General features: G+C 44.7%; 1 protein-coding gene across 1 annotated transcript in view; it reads left to right on the top strand.

The window, feature by feature from the left end:
• Positions 1-22750, top strand: part of BRINP1 (BMP/retinoic acid inducible neural specific 1) — a 155692-nt gene that overhangs the window by 40144 nt on the left and 92798 nt on the right. The window contains exon 2 of the mRNA XM_006119724.4: positions 11674-11941. Within this exon, the coding sequence (XP_006119786.1) occupies positions 11724-11941 (218 nt within the window). The 5' untranslated portion in view covers positions 11674-11723. The remainder of the gene's footprint in view (positions 1-11673; positions 11942-22750) is intronic.

Below are 22750 nucleotides of genomic sequence, written 5' to 3'. Positions count from 1 at the left end.
AAAATCCCGTTACGTCTCTCTACTGCTCCTGCGCTCTCCGGGTGTCGCGGGCAGTGCAGTGCTTGTCTGATAGAGTAGTACTTTGTCAGTTTTTGAACAATTTGTCCAGTAAAGTGGGTACCTCTATCACTGGAGATCACCAGGGGTATTCCCCATGATGGGATGTAATGATTTAGAAGTTTCTTAGCTACTGTGATGGCATCCGCTTTCCTTCTACCCATCCCGAAAACAAACAAACAATAACCAGCACATATTCAAAGGATTGACATTTAGGCAATTGAATAAAGTCCATTTGTAAATTCAGAAATGGTCCTAAAGGCGGAGGTCTGGTTGCCGGAACTGTCTTTACAGGTTTACCCACATTGTGGACTTGGCAAACAGGGCAAGCCAGACAGTAATCTTTTGCTGCTTGGGAGAATTTGGGAGCAAACCAATTTTGCTTTAGGATTTCCACCATCCCCCCTTTGCCAACGTGCGACAATCCATGGAGCACGGAGGCAAGGTGAGGTAGCAAGACCACTGGGGCAACAATGCGGCCGTCAGGGCTGCGCCACAAATGATCTGGGTGCAAGGTGCACCCTGCCAGTCTTCACTCCTGCTTTTCTGATTCTGGGGCTTGGTCCTGCAGGAGGGCCAGTTCTGACAGAGATGGCAAAGGAGCTGGCGGTGGTGGGAGAGAAGGGTACAATGTTTCAGCCCAAGGAGGACATAGGGCGGCTGTCTTAGCAGCCCGATCGGCCATGTCATTTCCTAATGCAACTTCATTAGAGGAAGAGGAATGAGCTACACACTTAACAATAGCAAGAGCCGAAGGTAAAAGTACTGCATCAAGTAAAGCGGCTACATAAGGCCCATTCTTTATAGAGTGGCCAGAGGAAGTAAGGAAACCTCGCTGCTTCCAGAGCGTACCAAAATCATGAACTACGCCAAAAGCATACCAGGAGTCAGTGTAGATAGTAGCAGACGCTCCTACGGCAATGTTACAAGCCCTTGTTAGAGCTATTAATTCCGCCACCTGTGCGGAAGAAACAGCAGGTAGAGGAGCAGATTCTATGACATCCCAGACAGTACAAACTGCATAGCCTGCTACTAAAACTCCACTAGAATTATAAAAGCAAGAACCATCTGTATACCGTATAAAATCAGGGTTATCTAAAGGCATTTCAGACAGGTCTGGTCTTGGAGAGGTGACGGCTTGCACAACTTGCAAACAGTCATGAGGCTCCCCCTCATAGGGTGCAGGGAGCAGTGTAGTGGGATTTAAAGAGTCACAGCGAATTACAGAGACATTGGGAGAAGCAAAGAGAAGCCGTTCATATTTAACAAGACGGGCATTAGAAAGGTGCTGGGTTTTCCCTTTTAAAAGTAATGCTGACACCGAATGAGGAACAGCCAGTGTTAATGGAGATTGTAAAACCAAAGGTTCTGCTTGCTCTAAAATCCGTGCTGCCGCCGCAATTGCACAGAGGCACGGTGGAAATGAGGCCGCAACGGGGTCAAGATAGGTGCTGTAATAAGCAAGAGGGCGGTATTTATCACCATGTTTCTGCACTAGTACACCTAAAGCACATCCTTCTTTTTCATGACAGAACAAAGTGAAATGACGGGAGTAATCGGGCAAGCCCAGAGCTGGAGCAGAAGCTAGTATTTGTTTCAGAGATGAGAAAGCAGTGTCTTGCTGAGATCCCCACGGTATAGGGGAAGGGGTCGCATTACGGGTGAGCTCCTGGAGCGGTTTGGCTAGCTGAGAAAAGTTAGGAATCCATTGTCTGCAGTAGCCAGCCATACAGAGGAAAGAGCGCACTTGGGAGGGGGTAGTGGGTTTAGGAGCAGAAAGGATTGCCTGGATTCTATCAGCAGAGAGGTGACGGCTCCCTGCCGAGAGGTCATGGCCCAAATACCGAACCATGGGCTTGCAGAGCTGAAGTTTTTGTTTAGACACTTTATGACCCTTATTAGCTAAAGCAGTGAGAAGTACAACAGAATCTAATCTGCAGGCCTCAAGGGAAGCACTACAAAGAAGCAAATCGTCTACATATTGAATAAGAGTAGAGCCAGAAGGGAATGTAATGTCAGAGAGATCCTGCCATAGAATTTGTGAAAAGTAGGTGGGAGAATCTCTAAACCCTTGTGGCAGAACGGTCCAACAGTATTGCTGTCCTTTATAAGTAAAAGCAGTAAGATATTGGCAATCAGGGTGGAGGGGAACACTGAAAAAGGCGGAGGAGAGATCAACGACAGTAAAATGGGTGGAATCAGGTGGGATAGAGGAGAGAATAGTGGTTGGGTTAGGCACAACAGGAAATTGAGAAATGACAATAGCGTTAATAGCTCGAAGGTCCTGGACGAAACGATAGGTGTCCCTTCCTGGTTTCTTTATAGGCAGTATAGGAGTATTACACTCACTTGTACAGTGAACAAGAACACCTTGTGCCAAGAGATCAGAAATAACAGGCTGAATTCCTGCCTCAGCTGCAGGATTCAGTGGGTATTGGGTAATACGGGGCAGACGCTTAGTTTTGTCAACAGAAATGTAAACGGGATCTACTGATATCCTGCCCACTTCGTTTGGGGTGGTGGCCCACAAACAGTTGGGGACCTGGGACAAAAGATCAGCATCCGAATCAGGAATTAAGGGAAATAGTTCAGTGTCAGGACCCTGCAGCAGGTCCTCCACCTCCTGTCGGGTCTGTGCAGGCACTTCAAGATAAACCCCCATCAGGAGTACAGAAAATAGTGCAACGCAATCTGCACAATAAATCTCTTCCTAATAGATTCACAGGGGAAGTAGGACTTAGGAGAAAGGAATGATGCTCGGAAATAGGTCCTAGTACAAGAGGCACGGGTTTAGAAACAGGGTGAGGCATGACTTGATTAGAAATACCAACTGCATTAACAACCTGGTTAGAAATAGGAATAGAGAAAGAAGACGCTTGGAGAGTGGATCTGCTAGCACCTGTGTCCACTAAAACCTGGGTGTTTTGTCCAGCAACCTGGCAAGTGAGGGTGCCGTCAGAATTTAGGGGAATAAGCGGAGATAAAAGGGTGAAGTTGCAATCCTCCTCTGGGCACCCCTATTGACTCTCAGCCATTGCTAAAGTAAACTGACCCTGCGGGGGTCTGAAAGCTACAGGCTCTGGCTGCATGGGGCGGTTTGGGCACTGACTTTTCCAGTGTCCTGGCTGTTTGCAATAGTGACAAGTGTTTGCATTTATCCTGGGGTTGCCATGGCCGGCAGAATTTCCAGACCAGGGTGAGCCCCGTGATTGTCGTTCTATAGGACGCCCCCGACCCCTGCCTGTTTTAGTAGGCAGTGATTGCAGAACCATAAGCTTAGGTTCTTTGTCCTGCTTAGCCTTTATACACTGTCTGCAGTGGTTTGCCACTGTCAGAAGCTCCTCTAAGGGTTTAGTTTCCCAGCCAATGGTTATCTGTTTTAACAGGGTCTCGATAGCTGGATCCAGTCCAGTAACAAAAGTGGCACCCAGCGCCTGCTTGGCAGTGTCAGCTGGGTTTTCAATGCCAGAGTGCCTTTCAAACACTTTAGTAAGCCTTTCCAAATAGGCACCTGGTGATTCATTTTCTTCCTGTTTGCAGGTGCTAATTTTAACCCAATTCGGAAGTTTGGGAAAGACTTGAAGGATACTATCAAGCAGTCCATTTCTAGCTCGGGTGAGAGCCTCTTTATTAGCTGCTAAATCTGGGTCTCCTGAAATAGGTCCAGGTGGCCAGCCTGCCTTCTTTAAAATCTTTTTACGCTTATCATCAGGCAGAATCACCCTCAAAAGCAGATTGAGGTCTTGCCAGTTAGGATCATAAGACCGTATTACTAGTGCCAGTTCTGCTTTAAATTTTACCGGGTCCTCTTCTACTGAGGGAAAATCTTTGGCCATGGCATGTAATTCGGTTTTGGTCCAGGGTTGGTAAACCCGCATACGCCCTCCTTGTGGGTTTGGGACTTCCCGTAAAGGATAAGCGGCGACGGGGCTATTATTCCCCGTCTCAATACGTGCCACTGATCGTTGTCCCTTAGGAGTTGCTGGCTGGAGGAGAATAGTGCTTCCCCCAGAAATCTGATATGTAATCGGGAACAACACCCCTGTTCCAATTGTCGAAGCAAACACCTCACTCAGTTTACGTGGCTAAACAGACAGTTTTATTGGCCAATAAAAGCAAAGTGAGCCAAACGTGGTCTCAGCAAAGCCGGGCCCAGTAAGGCTGCTTAATACAATCAATCCTAGTATCTTTATACCCTTAACCAAACAGTCTGACGTCAGGGCATCCAATTACAGAAATAATCAATTAAACTAGGAAAAACAAAGCCTTATCAACAAGATGGCGGACAGGTACGAGGGAGTACCTCTCCTCTCTGAACCAGCCCAATTAACACATTCCAATAGCACATCTGTCTTGGCCTGGCGCGTTGAGTGATAGAAAGTTCACTCTGGCCTACGTTCAAAGACAAAAAGCTGAAATGGTTTCTGTTATACAGGATGGCTTCTAGCTAAACATAAAATAGCTTCTACAACGTGCTATCTCGATTGAGAGCCCCAGAAGGCACTGGGGAAGAATATCTTAGAATGGCCCTAGTGAGGAGCTGTTTTGACACAGTAGCAGTGGAGCATCTACACACAGCCTCTTCTGAAAAAGCTTTTTTGGAAAAGGGCTTATTCCTCGTGGAATTAGGTTTACCACTGTTAGAAAAAGCCATCCATTATTTTGACAGAAAGTATTGTTTTTCTGGAATAATGGTCACTATTCTGGAAAAATGACGCACACTAATTCATCTACCACTAGAAGATTTACCAAGCATTTACCTTAACACAAATAATTTTTGTATTTCTTTGTTTAAATCATTGCTTGGGGCAGGGCTGGAAGTGAGGGGTTCAGTATGCAGGCTCTCCCATGGACAGAAGCTGCTGGTGGCTGAGCTGCTACCAGGGGGTGGGAATGAAGGTGGGACTCAAACCTTCAATCATAGCACCAGATGCTGAGCCCTTAGGCATTAGGCCCCTGGGCACTCACACACCTTCCTAAGCCAGCCCCTTCTCACCACAGTAGCTTGGGGACAGGTGAGCAGGACCTCTCATGGCTTCTTCAGCTCCAGCGGGCACAACAGGAGCATGTCTCATGGATGATTTGAATTCCCCTTGCATTCTCCAGACAAACTGCACTTTCCCCTCTCTCCCTGATGCAGGGGAACAGCCAGAAATATTCCCATACAAATTAGGGATGGAACTTCAGCCCCTCCCACCCTACCTGAAGGGTGCCTGGGGGATGGGAGGCTCGGGGCTAGGGCAGCCCCACAAGTGGGGGGGGGGGATACTCCCTCCACCAGCCCCTTTCACCAGGATGGTGATTCTGTCTCTTTTCTGCATGTTTTTACAAGAAGCAATCCATTTCCAGTAACATCCCATTTTCCTGACATGACCAAACCCTTACGTTGCTTTACGTTATAAGAAGAAGCTGTTTACCAAATTTGGCAATCCTAGTCTTTACCATTTAGGAGGAGTTCTTGAACAAACAGACAGACAGATGGACACACAGACACACTCACAGACAGACAAACTCTCCCAAATATATAGTAGATTAATGTTAAAGGAGAGGTGTGGTTTTAGAACAAGGGCCTTATTGGAATTCCAAAAAGAGTCTACGTCTAGACTGGCATGATTTTCTGGAAATGCTTTTAATGGAAAAGTTTTTCGTTAAAAGCATTTGCGGAACTGAGTGTCTAGATTGGCACAGACGCTCTTCTGCAAAAGCACTTTTTGCAGAAAAGCGTCCGTGGCCAATCAAGACGTGCTTTTCCGCAAAAAGCCCCGATCGCTATTTTCGCGATCGGGGCTTTTTTGCGGAAAACAAATCTCAGCTGTCTGCACTGGCCCTTTTGTGCAAAAGTTTTGCGCAAAAAGGACTTTTGCCCGAACGGGAACAGCATAGTATTTCCGCAAAAAGCACTGATTTCTTACAGTAGGAAGTCAGTGCTTTTGCGGAAATTCAAGTGGCCAGTGTAGACAGCTGGCAAGTTTTTCCGGAAAAGCGGCTGATTTTCCAGAAAAACTGGACAGTCTAGACACGACCAGAGTCTTTAGAACTGGTGATTGGAAGTCAGGATCTCTGGATTCTTGTTTCTCCTATGCAACTGTCATCTTTGGCAAGTCAGTGTCTCTTTGTAAAACAGGGATAATAAGAATATTGTTCTCTGTAAAATCATCACCCATATCTATCTCACATGATATCTGAATACCTTACAATAGTTATCAGAGTGGTCAAGTACGCATCTGATTTTTCGCTATCTTTATTTCAGAAACAAAGGGGATAGTGGTGCTTAGTTACCACAACGAGGCATTGAGAGCTTCCATTTATGTTTGTAATGCAATTTGAACTTCTTGGATAAAAGCTGCTGTCGTACAGAAGCAGAACTGCAGAATATAATTAACAAATGTGCAGCTATTGGTCATGATGAAATTAAATGTAAATTCCAACATAGATAATACCCAGATAACACAAAGTATTGGCCTCTTTTTGCTACAAAACCTCAGAGTTCTCAAAGAGAATTAAAAGACAGTAGGTGAATTTTAAATGCTCAGGCCTGAATTCTCATTTACATGAAGATCATTTTTTGTCATTCTGGCAGTGCATGGGGACCAAAATTTTGTGCAAATATACTCTAATTTAAAGGTAAGTTTACATTAGCAAAATGGTGGGATGGAACATCACTGTAATGGAGAAGTAGGCCCTCAACATGCTGTCCATGCAGTGTTGACTGTTAATCTCAACTCTGATCAGAATCCCACACCACTTCCATTCAGATACATTAACAAACATTATTCTGGCATATGGTGCATGTTCAAATTTGATATATAAATGTATAAGGACCTGTCAACAGACTCCTGTGCCATGATGCTCTCTACTGAATATACCGGATTTTACCTGCCATATTATTAAAAGGGATCGTCAGTTCTTTCTGCTACTCATTATTGTACTGGTTATTAATTATTTACATTGTAGTAGTATTTAGAGATCCCAGCTGTCCGCAGGGCTATATTTTGCGAAGTGAAGTACAAACTCACAACAAGAGACAGTCCTTGCCCCAAAGAAAATGCAGTCTAAACAGGCCAGGCAGGTAAATCACAAGGCCATCCTTCATTCTAAGGCATTAGTTTTGTGCCAGATGATATTTTCGGTTAGATTTTGGACTCAGAACAAAGGGCTACAGATTTTGGAACCTCCTCCCCTTTTCCAACCCTCACCCAATCTCTGCAAGTCTCTGGGGTGTCTCCATCATTGGGGCAGCTCCAGAAGGCCATACAACACAGTAATTTGAAACTTGAGGCAGTTAGCAGTTAGATTTAATAGACTTTGCAATATTGCCTTAAACATAAAATAATCCCACTTAGTAGGTTTTTATGGCTTCCATGGGGACCAGCCCTGTAGTGTGTATTAATGTTTAATGCCAAACAACATCTTTTTAGCAGCTATGGGGGGAAAAGACACTAATAAAAAATTAAACTTGATTGTGATATAATTGTCTAGACTGGTGGCGGAAAGTCATGATTTTTCCTCTTCCTTTGCCCCTTCTTCTGCTCCCTGCTCCGAATGCTTTTTCTTCCAGCCTCATTCCAGAATCCAGGTTTGCCTTTCTTCTGACTGCGTGGGGCAATATCATTCACATGTGGATTTAGGTCCGGCAACTGATGACTGCATGCAGGGTTAGGAGTCACCCAAGGTCTTTATATCATTACCCTAAACCTGACCGTAATAAACATGGTGGAAGGGGAGATAATTGTTCTCTGTGTGCTTCTGTCTTTGGTCTGAGATGAACAAAAGCAACCAAGATACCATGCAATTCCACATCTGAGATAGTAGATTGGTGATTTGATTGAGGACTGTTACAACCATTCCATCGAGTATTCCACAATGGGTTTGAACTGGACAGGGGATTGGAGGTCAGCTATTTCTCCATTTTAATACAAAAAGCCAATTCTCCCTGCACTGCAGGAATTCAGTAAAAAAGAATGGTTAACGGGGAACTGATCCTGGATGCCTGGCAAATGAGGAAGTTACTGAGGGGTTAAATAATCAGAGAATGGGCATAGTTAGGTCTATGTGTGCAGTAGAGCTGATCATTAGGAGAAACTGATGTTGATGCTTATCTAATAGAGAAGTAGGGTGAACTTTTAACTTTTCATTGTATGGAGAAAGGATATTGTTAGTGCTCAGACTCTGAGGCTATGAAAACTCTACCACATCCTGGGAACGTGTCTGCTCTTCTGAAATTTTTTTTGGAAGAGCAGACATGCGTTTTCAGCATTCCTGTAAACCTCATTTTATGAGGAAGAAGGGATGTTCTGAAAAAGGTTTTTTTTTCTGACATTTGGCCCAGTGAAGATGGGCCAAATGTTGGAAAAGCCTCTTCGGAAAAAAGAAGCGGAAAAAGTTACACAAATTCCGGTTTGCAATTTGTGCAGCTTTTTCCGGAAGAACAGTGTAGTGTAGACATAGCCAGAGAAGCAGAGGTGTGGTTTGAACAGATGACTAGAAGTTAGGCATTCTATCCTGAATTCTAATTCTGGCTCAGGAACCAGGATCAGAAGACACTTAAGAATTGGTGTGTTCTTCTCATCCAGCCTCAAACCCTCTATGGCACTGGGAAAGCCATTCATCGCTCTTCATTCTTCCCATTAATTATTAGAGTGTGCAGAACCCAAAGCAGCCAAGTCAGGATCAAGGCTTCATTGTGATTGGTGCTGTAGAAACATCTAGAAGGCCAGGAACCTTGCCTCAGGGCTCTGACAAATAGCTAGGCAAAAGAAGGAGAGGGATTATTTTTTAAAATAAATAACACTAGCTTGCCAATTTTATTGAAAATAAATTTAATTGCCTTCTGGGAAGAGGCAGGACAGGAAAAAGGAAGATGGGAGACAGGAAGACGAGAACAGGGATTGCAAGGATAGCCTGCTTAGCTATGGTATGAAATGGTACAGAGTACACCCTGTTGTGGCTGTATTGTTATTACCATCTTTGTCTTAATCACTGCTTCCATTTTGTTCATTAATTTGTATAATTCCTGCCTATTTATTTTAACCTCAGCTTATTTCAGTGGAAGAAGTTCTGTTAAACATCTGTGTAGTGGTTCTGTGATATTTTACTGAACTCTTTTTCATTGTTATATACATCATTGTAGTTGTCTACCCAAAGCCTGCACCCAACTGCGTTGGTAGCTCTGTTCCTTTTCCCTCCCCAACCTCTGTTTCCTTATTGGCCTTGATTTCTCCAGACTCACTCACCTGACAGGAGCATCTTGAGCTGTGTGGAAAATGTTTGGAAGACTATCTATATATGTTAAGAAGTTTCAGAGGGGTAGCCCAGTTAGTCTGTAACAGGAAAAAATTAAAAAACAGCAAATAGTTTAGTACCACTTTAAAGACTAACAAAACATTAAGGATAGCCATACTATTGAGTGGCTGTATGGTCTAGAAGCCATGAGACTGGGATTCTGGGCCTAGTGGTGCCACTGATCTTCTGTATGACTGTTAGTGACTTCATCTTTCAGTCTGCGCCTGTCTTCTCTTCCATCCTTTGATTGGCCCATTGGTGTAGAATGCAAGTGCTGTTACATGGACTAGCTGTTGAAATGTGTTTGTGCAAATCCTAACACTACCAGTCTAGGGATTACTATGGAGCTTATTACTGTAGTACTGAAGTGTTTTATGATCAACATTTTTGTGAAACAGGGAAGATTTATCCCCTTTCTGCAGATGAGGAATTGGGAGTAATGAGAAAGTGATTTGTCTAAGGTCATACAATGAGTCCATGGTTGAGACAGGAATTAATTGCAGTTCTGTAGCCCAGCAGCCCACTTAACCAGTAGCCCATACTTCCTCCTTACATAGACCCCCTTCGCACTGCCACAAGACAATGAAGAGTAATAATGCACCATAGTAACTGAAGAGAGGTTCAAACCTGACCAGCAGAGAAAGCTAACAGAGACTGCTCTAGGATGACATTCATTGCCTCTATTTAATGCTTTTTTTTTCATTTAGTGTAACTTCAGTTGGGGAGGGGGAGGGAATTGCTCAACAGAACACTGGAAAACAAGCTCCATGGATTGTTTAGCTTTGCAAAGTGCTGAAGCGCTTACTTGCAGCAGCATAAACATATGCTGTGCACACGTGCAGCCTCCCACATCCTCCCCTCACACACTCACCACCACCAACACCCAGTCACACTGGATTTTGAGGCACCTGCGCAAACACATGCACACTCATAATCACATGCTGTAGCCTCATGTCACTCACATATGCCTTCCTGATGACATAAATCCATATTCAGATAAACACAGGCACTTTGGACCTCTGTCTCACACACAGACACATACTCTGGGAGTTGTACATGTGTACAGCACACCCGGCACACCCAGATACAGACTCACTCACACACATCTCTCTTCCAGCCAAACCTTTCACAACGGGGATTTAGAAAAGAAGATGTTGTCTGTAATGAATAGCTAATTGATACTACCTGGGAGCCTGCTGTGCTCTCCTCCCTTCTATCTTTGTCACAAAAATGATGGGTAAGGACCATCCCTGCAGTGTGGCTAGCAATCACATTCATCTTCCACTATTGTAAACCCAAGTATCACCCTGTAGGAGGCAGAGCACCAACGATGTGAGTGAGGAGTCAGCATGATTGAATGGCAAGTGCACTGGAATGGGAGTTGGAATCTCTGCCACTGTCCCGTTGTGAGACCTTAGCAAGGCACTTCATCTTCTTATACCTCTGTTTCCCCTCTCACTCATTTTGGGTCTTGCCTAGACTTCTAAGCTCTTCAGGGCAGAGCTGTCCCTTACTCTGTGCACGGGCAGTGCCTAACACAATGGGGCTTTGACCATAGTTAGGTGCCCTACGTGCTACTTTAATGCAAATAACAAAATAATGGTTTATTTGCTCCCACTCCTCAAAGGCCTAGTCTATCAAGCATGGTATGATCTTTATCCTTCAAAGTTCTGCAGGATTTTTTTTCTCTGAAAACTAGATAATTATTACTGTATTTTATTTCTCTCTCTCTCTCTCTCTCTTTTTTTTTTTTTTTTGGCCCAACTTAAAAGTATGAGCAAGGTCTTTATGGATTGCTCAGATTGCGTGGAGTATGGATTACAGATAATCAGAGAGACATGAAAGCAAAAGACACATTTATCTGGCACAGCATTAAAAGGATGATAAACATGTAATTGAAGCCTGGGGTGCAGCCACCTTGCACATCCGGCCTCCTCTTTCCACTGCAGCATTGCAGAGAACTTCCCCGAGTGAATGAGCAAATGTGGGCAAATGAGGTGTGGCACAATTGGGTTCTGCCCTTGCTGTTTCACAAGGGAATGCATGCTCTGAGAGCATGCCCATAGATCTATGTATCAAACAATGAAACACAGTCAGGTACCCAGAACTGCAGTACAAGTCGACTCATGGCATTTAAAATCCGGTGTTAAGTTTGTTTTCATGTTGTGCCAACTATTTGAAATAATTAACAGCTACAAAAATATTTCTATGATTACATTTTTAACCATATTTCTTTCTTCTCTCTCTCTCTTCTTCTATTCCTTTCATCTTTCTTGCTTTTTTTTCTCTCTCTCTCTCTTTCCTTTTACTTTCCTTTCCTCTTTTCCTCCACAGGACTCCATAGAATGGAGCAAGAATGAGAGGAAAAAGGCAGATAGAAAAGCATGAACTGGAGGCTTGTTGAGTTCCTCTACTTCCTGTTTATATGGGACCATATAATAATACAGCCCTCCCACCAGGAACCAGCTGTTACCAACCAACATGTCTCCAAGGAATTTGATTGGCTTATTTCAGACAGGGGGCCTTTCCACCACTCACGGAGTTACTTATCCTTTGTGGAAAGACATCGTCAAGGATTTACAACCAGATATAAAATATACAGGTATGTTGATTTCCTACAGAGCTCATAGCTTTGCAGCCAATGTGAACTCCAAGGTCACTGTAGATGCTAGTCATTGGTTTAGAGCCATCACTGTTCTATTCAGTCTGGGAATGTTTTTTGACTATCTACTGCCTTTCATTAACATTGACAGGTGCTTCAAACATTCAGCTACAGTTCATGTAAAGCTCTGACATAAGCGATGAATGCGTGTGGGCATCATGGGGACTAGCACAACATAAAACCAATGCAGATAGACAGCAGACCAGGGGAGAACATGTCTGATGTGCCTGTGAATGTGTCATATATGGGCAAAGATTAAATACATGGGCTCACAAATGAGCATATGAAAATGCATCTAGCACTGTGCATATGTACCTGAATAAAAATCTATATGCACATCCAGCCATCTGCCTACTATATATGCATTCATTCACAAGCTAACATACCAATCTGTAAAACCATTAGAAATGCTGGAGTAAGAGGGACCACCCAAGGTCGCCTAGTCCATCCTCCCATGTTATGTTGATGTACCTAGTATAGACACATACCAACATGCCAGTTTTTACACAACTGAAATTTACCTCTAGAGGTACTACCCATCCCAAGTACTCCAAAAACAAGCCCCACCCCCAAAAATCATGTGATTGGCTTAAAATTCAAGAGACTTTTTATAAAAATAATAAATGTTGGGTTCTTTTTATGTGCTTTCTGCATTCTGAGTCTTTAGGCTTTATTCACTTTGGCTGTGTCTAGACTGCATCCCTTTTCCGTAAAAGGGATGCAAATTAGACACATCGCAATTGCAAATGAAGCAGGGATTTAAATCCCCCCGGCTTCATTTGCATAAACATGGCTGCCACTTTTTCCCGGCTCTGAGCTTTGCCGGAAAAAAGTGCCAGTCTAGATGCGGATCTTTTGGAAAATAAAGCCTTTTCTGAAAGATCCCTTATCCCTTATTTTAAGAGGAATAAGGGATCTTTCAGAAAAGGCTTTATTTTCCGAAAGATCTGCATCTAGACTGGCGTTTTTTTCTGGCAAAGCTCCGAGCCGGAAAAAAGCGGCAGCCATGTTTATGAAAATTAAGCGGGGGGGGGGGGATTTAAATCCCCACTTCATTTGCAATTGCGATGTGTCTAATTTGCATCCCTTTTACGGAAAAGGGATGCAGTCTAGACACAGCGTTTGTGTTTTCAACCTTGTTTCTTCAAACAAGGACAAAAACTGTTTCTTCAAACAAGGACAAAAACTGTTTTGTATTAATGGAAACTGATTATTATGCAATCTCTTGCTTACAGAAGCAGAGGCTGTTGGAAAAAAATTATTCAAATATTGTGATACATTTGTGACGGTTGACAGCATTCTTAGGTACACGTGCATATATGCATATCTACACATGTGTATAGGCCCTAGTATACAATTGCAAATGGCACCAAAAACATGCCAATACAAACAAGATAGGTAGGAATTCCTAGGTAGGAATGTCACACAGATGGAAAGACAGGTTTTTGCACTCACACATACTAAAAACAAAAAAGATGGAGTGCGCACACACAATATTCCATGGGCAACCCAATAACTGAAGCATCTGGAATTTGCCCAGTTCTCAGTACCACATTTCAGGAAAGATGTGGACAAATTAAAGGAAGTCCAGAGAAGAGCAAGAAAAATGATTAAAGGTCTCAAGATCATTCCCTATGTGACAAGATTGAAAAAAAATGGGGTTGTTTAGTCTTGAAAAGAGAAGACTAAGGGGGGACATGATAACCATTTTTAAGTACATAAAAAGTCATTACAAAGAGGAGGGACAAAAAATTATTCTTTTTGACCTCTGAAGATAGGACAAGAAGCAGTAGGCTGAAATTACTGAAAGGGAAGTTTAGGTTGAGCATTAGGAAAATGTCTTCATTTTCAGGGTGATTAAGTACTGGAATGAGGGAGATTATAGTATTTCCATCCCTGGAAATTTTTAAGAGCAGGTTAGATGAACATCTGTCAGGAATTGTCTAGATTAATACTCAGTCCATGAGTGCAGGTACCAGCATGGTGATCTCTTGAGTTTCCTTCAAGTACTATGATTCTATGCAGTCTAACCTCACAGCATACTGGATAAGACTCTGTCATTGTTCCTCCAGTCCTTTAGGAGGTATGGCATAGAGCACTATAGCTTACAGGCTAGTAAAGGGGTAAGGTGGCTTTCAGACATTGTTCAACCTTCCCCATTCAGAGTTTCACTGGGAGAAGAAGCAGACCCCTGATACTCTAGTTTTTGCTGCCTCATTTTCCCCATGGGTTCCATATCTCATTGCAGCAAAGAACATACGTATATTGCAGGGACACCAATTCTGTACTTGGGATACCTTAATCACCCCCAAGTACATCAAGAGCTGCAAGAGGTACTGTGCAGGGCTGCCTATGGCTCTTCTATTCTGTCTCTGTGCCGAGAGAACTCTCCCTGGCCAGCTAAGGGGCTTTTATGGCACCATATGCCACCCCACTGGAATATAGGGGTGATGGTGGAAGGAGAATGCCCTATGTGCATGGACACATGCTCAGGCACAACCAAGTATGTATATAAATTCACACAAACATCAGTGAACACTCACAATAAAATATACAAATAGACAAATACTGGAGACATGTGCCATGCATTCCTACAGTATTTTACCCACTGCCTTTCCATGCAGATTTTATCCACAAAACAGTCTGTGGAGTTAAATAATGGAAGTGTGGGTAAATAGCAGAATAAGAGCAGTATTAAGAGGTACCTGTGAAAGGCATACAAATTATGTTTTCAAAGTAGATATGAGGTGAGATAGAAAATCATCGAGAGATCACGAGAGACAAAGAAGCTATTGCAAATGGCAGACTGCAGAGAAGGCTCTCATATTTAGAGCAGTGATAGGGTAGGACTGGGTTGAAAAGTGGCAGAGAGGAGAGTAGCCAGTGAAACAGTCTGTGTGATATGCCTCCAACAAATACACAAAGGGTTAAGTGGAAGTGGAGAGCAGTTTCAAACCAGACCCTAAAATGTGCAGGGGAAACAATAGTGGATCTATTGGTCTGTGATATTTCTAAGGCATCCATCACAGAAGTATTCCAATGAAGGGTGGGGTAATCTAGGAGCATGTGAGGAGGTAGGCAATACATTTTACAGAGTTAGGGTGAAGTCATGATTGCCAAGACATAGGAAATATGAGATGACTTAGAGAAGTGAGAGGTAGGAGATAATGCCATGGTTATGAAGGTAGTTGGAAGACATGAGTCAAAAAAGGACATGGAAGCATAGGATTTGTGACTGAATCTTCTCTTCCTGCCTAAATATCAGACACAAAACAAGGACAAGCTCTTCAGAATTAATAATAATAGTAAATCACTATTGAGCATGCTGGACACGGTGCTCTGGAATTCTGCTCTCTGGAATAGGTTAGGTGCCTAGAAGGAAGCTCAGATTTTCTGAAAAGTCAGGTATGTGTCATAACTGGAGCTCCCGTGAGCAGCTTCCCTTTGAAAATCTGCTTCTCTGGCTCCTGATCCACTCAAGCCACTGCGATAAAGCCAACAAACAAACAAAAACACAATCTGCCACTGATGTTCATGGAGAAGGACCAAGCTTTGATGTCGGTGCTCAGCTTGCTATCAGTTGGCTACTGAGGCCTTATTAAAAATCTGATTCCAATTGTAGCTGCTGAGCACTGGAAAATCTGGCCCATATTTCCAGATCCTCAATGGGCATAGGCCAATGGGGCCCTTTTGAAGTCAATGGAGCTAGGTCAGTTTATGCTAGTGGAAAATCTGGATCACAGCCCTCAAACCATGCAAATTTAGAACACAGGGTACATCTGCACAACAGCATTATTTTGGAATAACTGATGTTATTTTGAAATGACAGTGCGTTTCTACACAGCAAGCCATTTTTTTGAAATAATGATGAGCTGGAGGACTTCCTAGTCTGACTCCTGTAACCCACATTTCACAAGGAGTAAGGGAAATTAAAGGAAGAGTGTTCTTCATTCGACTTCCTGCTGTGTAGACAGTGCCAAAAGCCGTATTAAGCCATTTCAACTTCAGCTATAGAATTGACGTAGCTGAAGTTGTGTATCTTAATTCGACTCTTTCTCTGCTGTGTAGACATTCCCATAGAGTGCTGTTAGCATTTGAGATGGGCAAGTCTCATTTTGCAAGCTCCACAGTCTACAGCAAGGACCTACAAAACAAGCCTTTAGCAGCTTTAGTGAGTTTCAAGAGGGAGTTTTGAAGAAGAGTTGGAGGGGGGTAAAGTACACTTGCCATTCTTTAAAACTTTTACACTAAACTAAAAGCAAATCTTCCTGATTTAAATAAAAACCCTATCAATAACCTAAGTAACTGTAGGAGAGAACACAGGCAGAAGCCCAGCAGCAGAGTGGGAGCTATCCTGTTTATTGCACTCAATGTAGCATGTGGGTGGGTGGCATATGTGTGCATTTGGTGCAGAGTTTCTGGACCTCAGAGACCATGTATGGGCTTTGGAGGCCAGGGTGGCTGAACTGGAGGAGCTAAGGGAGGCCAAGAGGTATGTAGATGATGCTTTCTGGGCCAATGTAGAACTGTCCCACCTCTGGTCAGACAGCTCCTGTGCTGTTAAGAAGGATGAAAGGCTCAGGGAAGGAGAACATTCAACTGGAGCAGAGGGAAATGATCCTATAGTCGGGACCCTCCTGCCAGATGTTATGGTATCCTCTTGCACTGAGGATACATTTCTGGGGGAAAGAACTCTACTCGTTAGGAAAAGGCAGGTGTTAGTGATGGAGGATTCGAGCATAATAAACATAGATACCTGGGTCTGTGATGATCGGGAGAACTGTATGATACAGTATGCCACCATGGCTTAACAACCAGGTAAAAGAAGCAGTGACAGATAAAAAGATATCTTTTAAAAAGTGGAAATCAAATCTAGTGAGGAAAATAGAAAGGACCATAAACTTTGTCAAATTAAGAATAAAAATATAATAAGAAAAGCCAAAAAATGAGTTTGAAGAACAGCTAGCCAAAAACTCACAAAGTAATAGTAAAAAGATTTTTAAGTATATCAAAAGCAGCAAGCTAGCTAACCAACCAGTGGGCTCCTTGGATGACTGAAATGCTAAAGGAGCACTCAAAGATGATAAAGTCATAGCAGAGAAGCTAAATGAATTCTTTGCTTCAGTCTTCACGGCTGAGGATATTGGGGAGATTCCCAAACCTGAGCCATTCTTTTTAGGTGACAAATCTGAGGAATTGTCCCAGATTGAGGTGTCATTAAAAGAGGTTTTCGAACAAACTGATAAACTTAACAGTAACAAGTCACCGGGACCACATGGTATTCACCCAAGATTTCTGAAAGAACTCAAATGGGAAATTGCTGAACTATTAACTATGGTTTGTAACCTATCATTTAAATTCGCTTCCATACCTAATGATTGGAAGATAGCTAATGTGCTACCAATATTTAAAAAGGGCTCTAGATGGGATCCTGGCAATTACAGACCGGTAAGTCTAATGTCAGCATGGGCAAATTAATTGAAACTATAGTGAAGAATAAAATTGTCAGATACATAGATGTATATAATGTGTTGGGGGGAAAGTCAGCATGGTTTCTGTAAAGGGAAATCATGCCTTATCAATTTACTAGAGTTCTCTGAGGGGATCAACAAACACGTGGACAAGTGTGATCCGGTGGATACAGTATACTTAGATTTCCAGAAAGCCTTTGACATGGTCCCTCACCAAAGACTATTAAGTAAAGTAAGTTGTCATGGGATAAGAGAGAAGGTCCTTTTGTGGACTGATAACTGATTAAAAGACTGGAAACAAAGGGTAGTAATAAATGGTAAGTTTTCTGAGTGGAGAGAGGTAATGAGTGGGGTACCCCAAGGGTCTGTCCTGGGATCCATCCTATTCAACTTATTTATAAATGATCTAGAGAAAGGGGGAAACAGTGAAGTGGCAAAATTTGCTGATGATATTAAACTGCTCAAGATAGTTAAGATCAAAGCAGATTATGAGGAGCTTCAAAAAGATTTCACCAAACTAAATAATTGGGCAACAAAATGGCAAATGAAATTTAATGTTGGTAAATATAAAGTAATGCCCAATGGAAAAAATAATCCCAAATATACATACAATATGATGGGGACTAATTTGGCTACAACTACTCAAAGAGAGATCTAGAAGTCATTGTGGATAGTTCTCTAAAAACATCCACTCAGTGTGCAGCGGCAGTCAAAAAAGCAAATAGAATGTTAGGAGTCATTTAAAAAGGCAGAGAATATCGTATTGCCTCTATATAAAACCATGGTATGCCCTGTGATGGGGTGTATCTACCTTGCATTAAGGAGCAGGGAGTTGCTCTGTGGCAGGTATCCAATAAGAATCCACCCCCACAGCCCTGCTGGGCATGCTCCCAGGCAGAGCTGGGTATAAAAGCCCAGGGAACAACTCAGTCGGGGCTGACCGCTCGAGGGGAAGGAGCTCAGATGGGAGCTCCTGAACAGCCCCTGCGCAGCTGGCACAGCCACAGCCGCCCCAGGAGCAGCGACCCTGGCAGCCGCAGCCGCAGCCGCAGCCCCAGCAACAGCTCTGGCCACTGAAAAACGACCAAAGAGCTGAGCAACATGTTGGGATGGTAGGAAGTGGCCCAGAGTGGAAGATCATCCTCCCGGAGCTCAACGTGTTTCCGCCTGTATCCCCGCTGAGCAGGCAGTGAAATCCCCCACAGCCAATAGGGCCTGGGGCTGGGACCTGGTTGAGTGGGAGGGCCTGGGTCCCCTACCTCCCCACCCCAGAACAATTCAGCTCCCTAGTAATTTAGGGAGGCTTACCTTCAGACTAGGCCTCTAGGCCATAGTGACCCTGAGAGAGGGGAGTGTGGTTGGGACTAGGCCTGCAGGACTGTGTTTACTCTAATAGGAGGAACTGTGTTTGGAACTAGGACTGCAGAGCCATATATACCCTGTTAGAGGGAACTGTACTTTGGGACTAGGCCTGCAAGGCCATATTCACTCTAATAGAGGGAACTGTACTTTGGGACTGAGCCTGCAGAAAGTGGGCACGGATTCTGACTTTAGGGCTTCTGGACCATCAAGGGGTCCTGCCCCTCGACAACTTGGTGGAGATCATGGGCTTGGCGCCTGATCTGGCCTTTGAGGTAAAGGGCATTGATTAGAATAGCCAGTGCCCATGGGGAGGGCCTATACTAAAGTAGTCCAAAGACTGTCTTAGATATGGATCCCACAAAGCTGAGAATCATCAGCAGCAGACGGCCCAAGAGCAGAGGAGCAACAGGGTCAATTATTACAGGAACTCGCAGCCCAACAACAGTTGTAGACAAAGCAGCAGCTAGAGAAACAGCAGCAACTCCTTAGGGAATTGGCTGCCCAGCAGCTGGCACAACAAGACCAAAGGCTCCAGCAACTGACAATGCGAGGGGCTGGCAACTCCTTCACTAGACATCAGTCTGGCCAGGGAAGGGACCTTCAGAGACCTCCAGCACCTGACCATTCGCCTGAGCAAGATGGAAACTGGAAACAACCCTGAGGCTTTTTTAGTTCCTTTTGAATGGGTTGCCACAGCTGCCAGGTAGCCGAGTGAACACTGGGTGATGAAACTGACCCCCTACTTGACTGGACCGGCCCAACTAGCCTATAGGACCTCCGTGATATTCTGAATTATCCCCAGGTAAAGGCAGCTATCCTTGATCAGGCAGGCACAAGTCCGGAGATGTACCGCTAGTGCTTCCATCAGGAGTGATACACAACCAGAGCTAGACCTCAGGCCGTAGTTCAGAAGCTCTGGGACTTATATCGGTGATGGGTGGAACCTGAGAGGTGGTACAAGTGGCTGAAATGATAGTGGTAGAACAATTTGTGCAAATCCTCCCCACCAGAGGCCAAAGCTGGGTGAGGTGGAACCAACCTAAGTCCTTGAATGAGACCATCTCTCTGATGGAGGACTACAGGGCAGCTGAGGACCTTGGGGAGGGAGGAAAGAGTACCCAGGACTGGCCAGCTCAGAAAGAGAAAGGGAGGGACCAGCCCCAGGCTATCAAGAAGCACGGCCCCCAAGGAAAATACCTCGCCACCCCAAGATAGAGAGGGACTCCAGAGGCCATCTATCCTCCAACAAGCAAGGGGAAGGGGACATCCCCTGCTGGAGAAGGCCGGGTAGATGGAGTCACCCAGATGCTATGAGTGCAGGCAAGAGGGACATTTCTGTTGTTAATGCCCCCACATGGATTGTACCTTTGGACACATGTTGACAGCAGGTCAGAGAGCAAGAGAGAGAGGCCCAGCCAAAGTGCTAGCTGAGCTCCCAGTGGAGGGGACCCCGGTTACTGCCTTAGTAAACTCCGGGTGTAGCCAGACATTGGTTTGGGCAGACCTGGTGGAAGCCCTTGAGCCAGCAGGAACTGCAGGAGACAAGCTGATGCCCATGGAGTTGGGGTTTGGTGGCTCAAGGGAATAGACCTGAGCCAAAAGCGGAACCCACCCCGAAGGGCCATAGATGAACCAATTGAGGAGAGGGGAATGGCTGGACACTGGTGGGGACTTCGTGAGAGACCAGAGGGAAGACCCAACATTGAATTGAGCCTGGGAGCAGGTGAGAGAGTCAGAGAGCAAAGGAGACACCCATAAGCCCAAGGGCCCGCGGTTTCAAGTATGAGCTGACTGCCTCTAGCGGGTGGTCCAGGACCCACAATCTGGGGTGGAGATGTGGCAGCTCCGGGTCCCCACTAAATATAGGAAGGGCATGCTGCGACTGGGCTATGCTAATCCCTGGGCTGGACATCTGGGGCAGGAGAAGACCCTACAGGGGTGGGTCAGAGATTTTTCTGGCCGGGAATCCACCACGAGGTACATGACTTTTGTGAATCCTGTCCCGAGTGCCAGCACACCAGCAAAAAGGGAGTACCAAAGGTCCCATTGGTAGCATTGCCTGTGGTGGGGAGGTCCGTTTGAACGGATCAGCCTGGACCTGGTGGGACCTTTGGAAAAGGCGAGCTCTGGATGCCAATACATTGTTGTGATAGTGGACTATCCCACTAGGTCCCCTGAACCCATGCCATTGCAGAAGACCACTGACCCCACCATAGCCACGGAGCCTCTCAAATTGTTTTCTCAAGTTGGGATACCAAAAGGGATCCTAATCAACCAGGGAACAAATGTATCTTCGAAGCTGATGGCTGAACTGTTTTGGCTGCTAAATATCAAAGCTCTCCTGTCCACCGTGTACCATCCTCAAAAAGACAGCCTGGTGGAACGGTTTAATCAAACCTTAAAATCAATCTGTAAGTTTGTGCAGAAAGACCTCCATATGTGGGATAAACTCCTCCCGGCTCTACTGTTTGCGGTACACGAGGTGCCCCAGGTGTTGACAGGCTTTTCACTGTTTGAAATCCTGTACGGCCAACAACCTCGCAGGATACTTGACCTCTTAAAAGAAAACTGGGAAGAGCAGGAGTCCTAGGTTATGGGCACCATACACTACGTATTACAACTCAGGCAGCATCTACAGAAACTGGGGGAATTTGCCCAAAGCAACCTCTTGCAGGCCCAACAGGCCCAAGCCCATTTCTACAATTGAGGGGCAAAGCTCCAAACATTCAAATAGGGATACCACATACTTCTCCTGCTAGCCTCTAAGGACTCCAAACTGCTGGTGAAGTGGCAGGGCCCGTTTGAAGTAGTATGGTGAGTGGGACCAGTAGATTATGAAGTGAGACTTTCTGGAAGAAGAAGGGGGGTACGGACATACCCTGTAAACCTGCTGAAGAAGTGGAAGATGCCAGAAGGTCTGTTGTTCGCTCCATACCTGCCAGACCCAGGGGCAGCTCTGGTTCCATGTTGCAGAGTGCTGTGGTGTCCCGAGTGAGGGCAACCAGAGCACACAGGGACACAAATGCTTTACTGTCCCTCATCGAGGTAGGCAAGCAAGCAGGGAAAGCTGAGAACTGGCTGCCCGGGGTAGGGGTCCCTTTAAACACATGCCTTGGATAGCCTCAGGCAGCAGCCACACAAATAAACTCCTGACCTGATGTCCTGCTGGACCCGGTTCCAGCCAGCCTTCAATGCAATTCAGTGTCCACTCAGTGTGGACGCACTATTTCGAAATAGCAAAACACTATTTCAAAATGCATTTTGTGTGTAGATGTGTTATGTTGAAATAAGCTATTTCAAATTAACGATTTTGAAATAAGATATTTTGAAATAACACTGTAGTGTAGACATACCCTCTGTGAGTGAAGGAGCCCCATTGTGCTGGTCCCAAAACCCAACGGGATGACGTGATATATTTCTAGAAAGTGAACACTGTATCCATTTTGTCGCTTACCCAATGCTATGGGTCGACAAGTTACTAGAGAGACTGGGCCATGCGAGGTACATTTCTATCTTAGATTTGACCTTAGATATTGGCAAATTCCCTTGACGCCAATCTCTAAAGAAAAGACCACGTTCCCCACCTCCTTTGGGCTATACTAGTTCGTGACCATGCCCTTCGGGTTACATGGGGCTGCCACTACATTCCAACAATTGATGGACTGATTGTTGCATCCGCATCACCTGTATGCCACCGTGTATATAGATAATATAATGGTCTATAGCCGGCATTGGTAGGAACACCTCCAACACCTCGCCATGGTGTTGAAAACTTTGGAAAAAGCAGGTCTCACAGTGAACCTGGGGAAATGTCATTTGGGTGACCTACTTGGAGTACACCGTGGGATGAGGAACCATGTGGTGCAAGCCTTGAAGGAGTGTAAAACCCCGACCATTGAGAAGCAAGTGCTAGAGG

This window comes from Pelodiscus sinensis, chromosome 22 (genome assembly GCF_049634645.1).
Source record: "Pelodiscus sinensis isolate JC-2024 chromosome 22, ASM4963464v1, whole genome shotgun sequence".
NCBI classification, from domain to species: Eukaryota; Metazoa; Chordata; order Testudines; family Trionychidae; genus Pelodiscus; species Pelodiscus sinensis.
The sequence above is the reverse complement of the archived record's forward strand: the minus strand, read 5'-3'. Positions and strand labels throughout refer to the sequence as shown.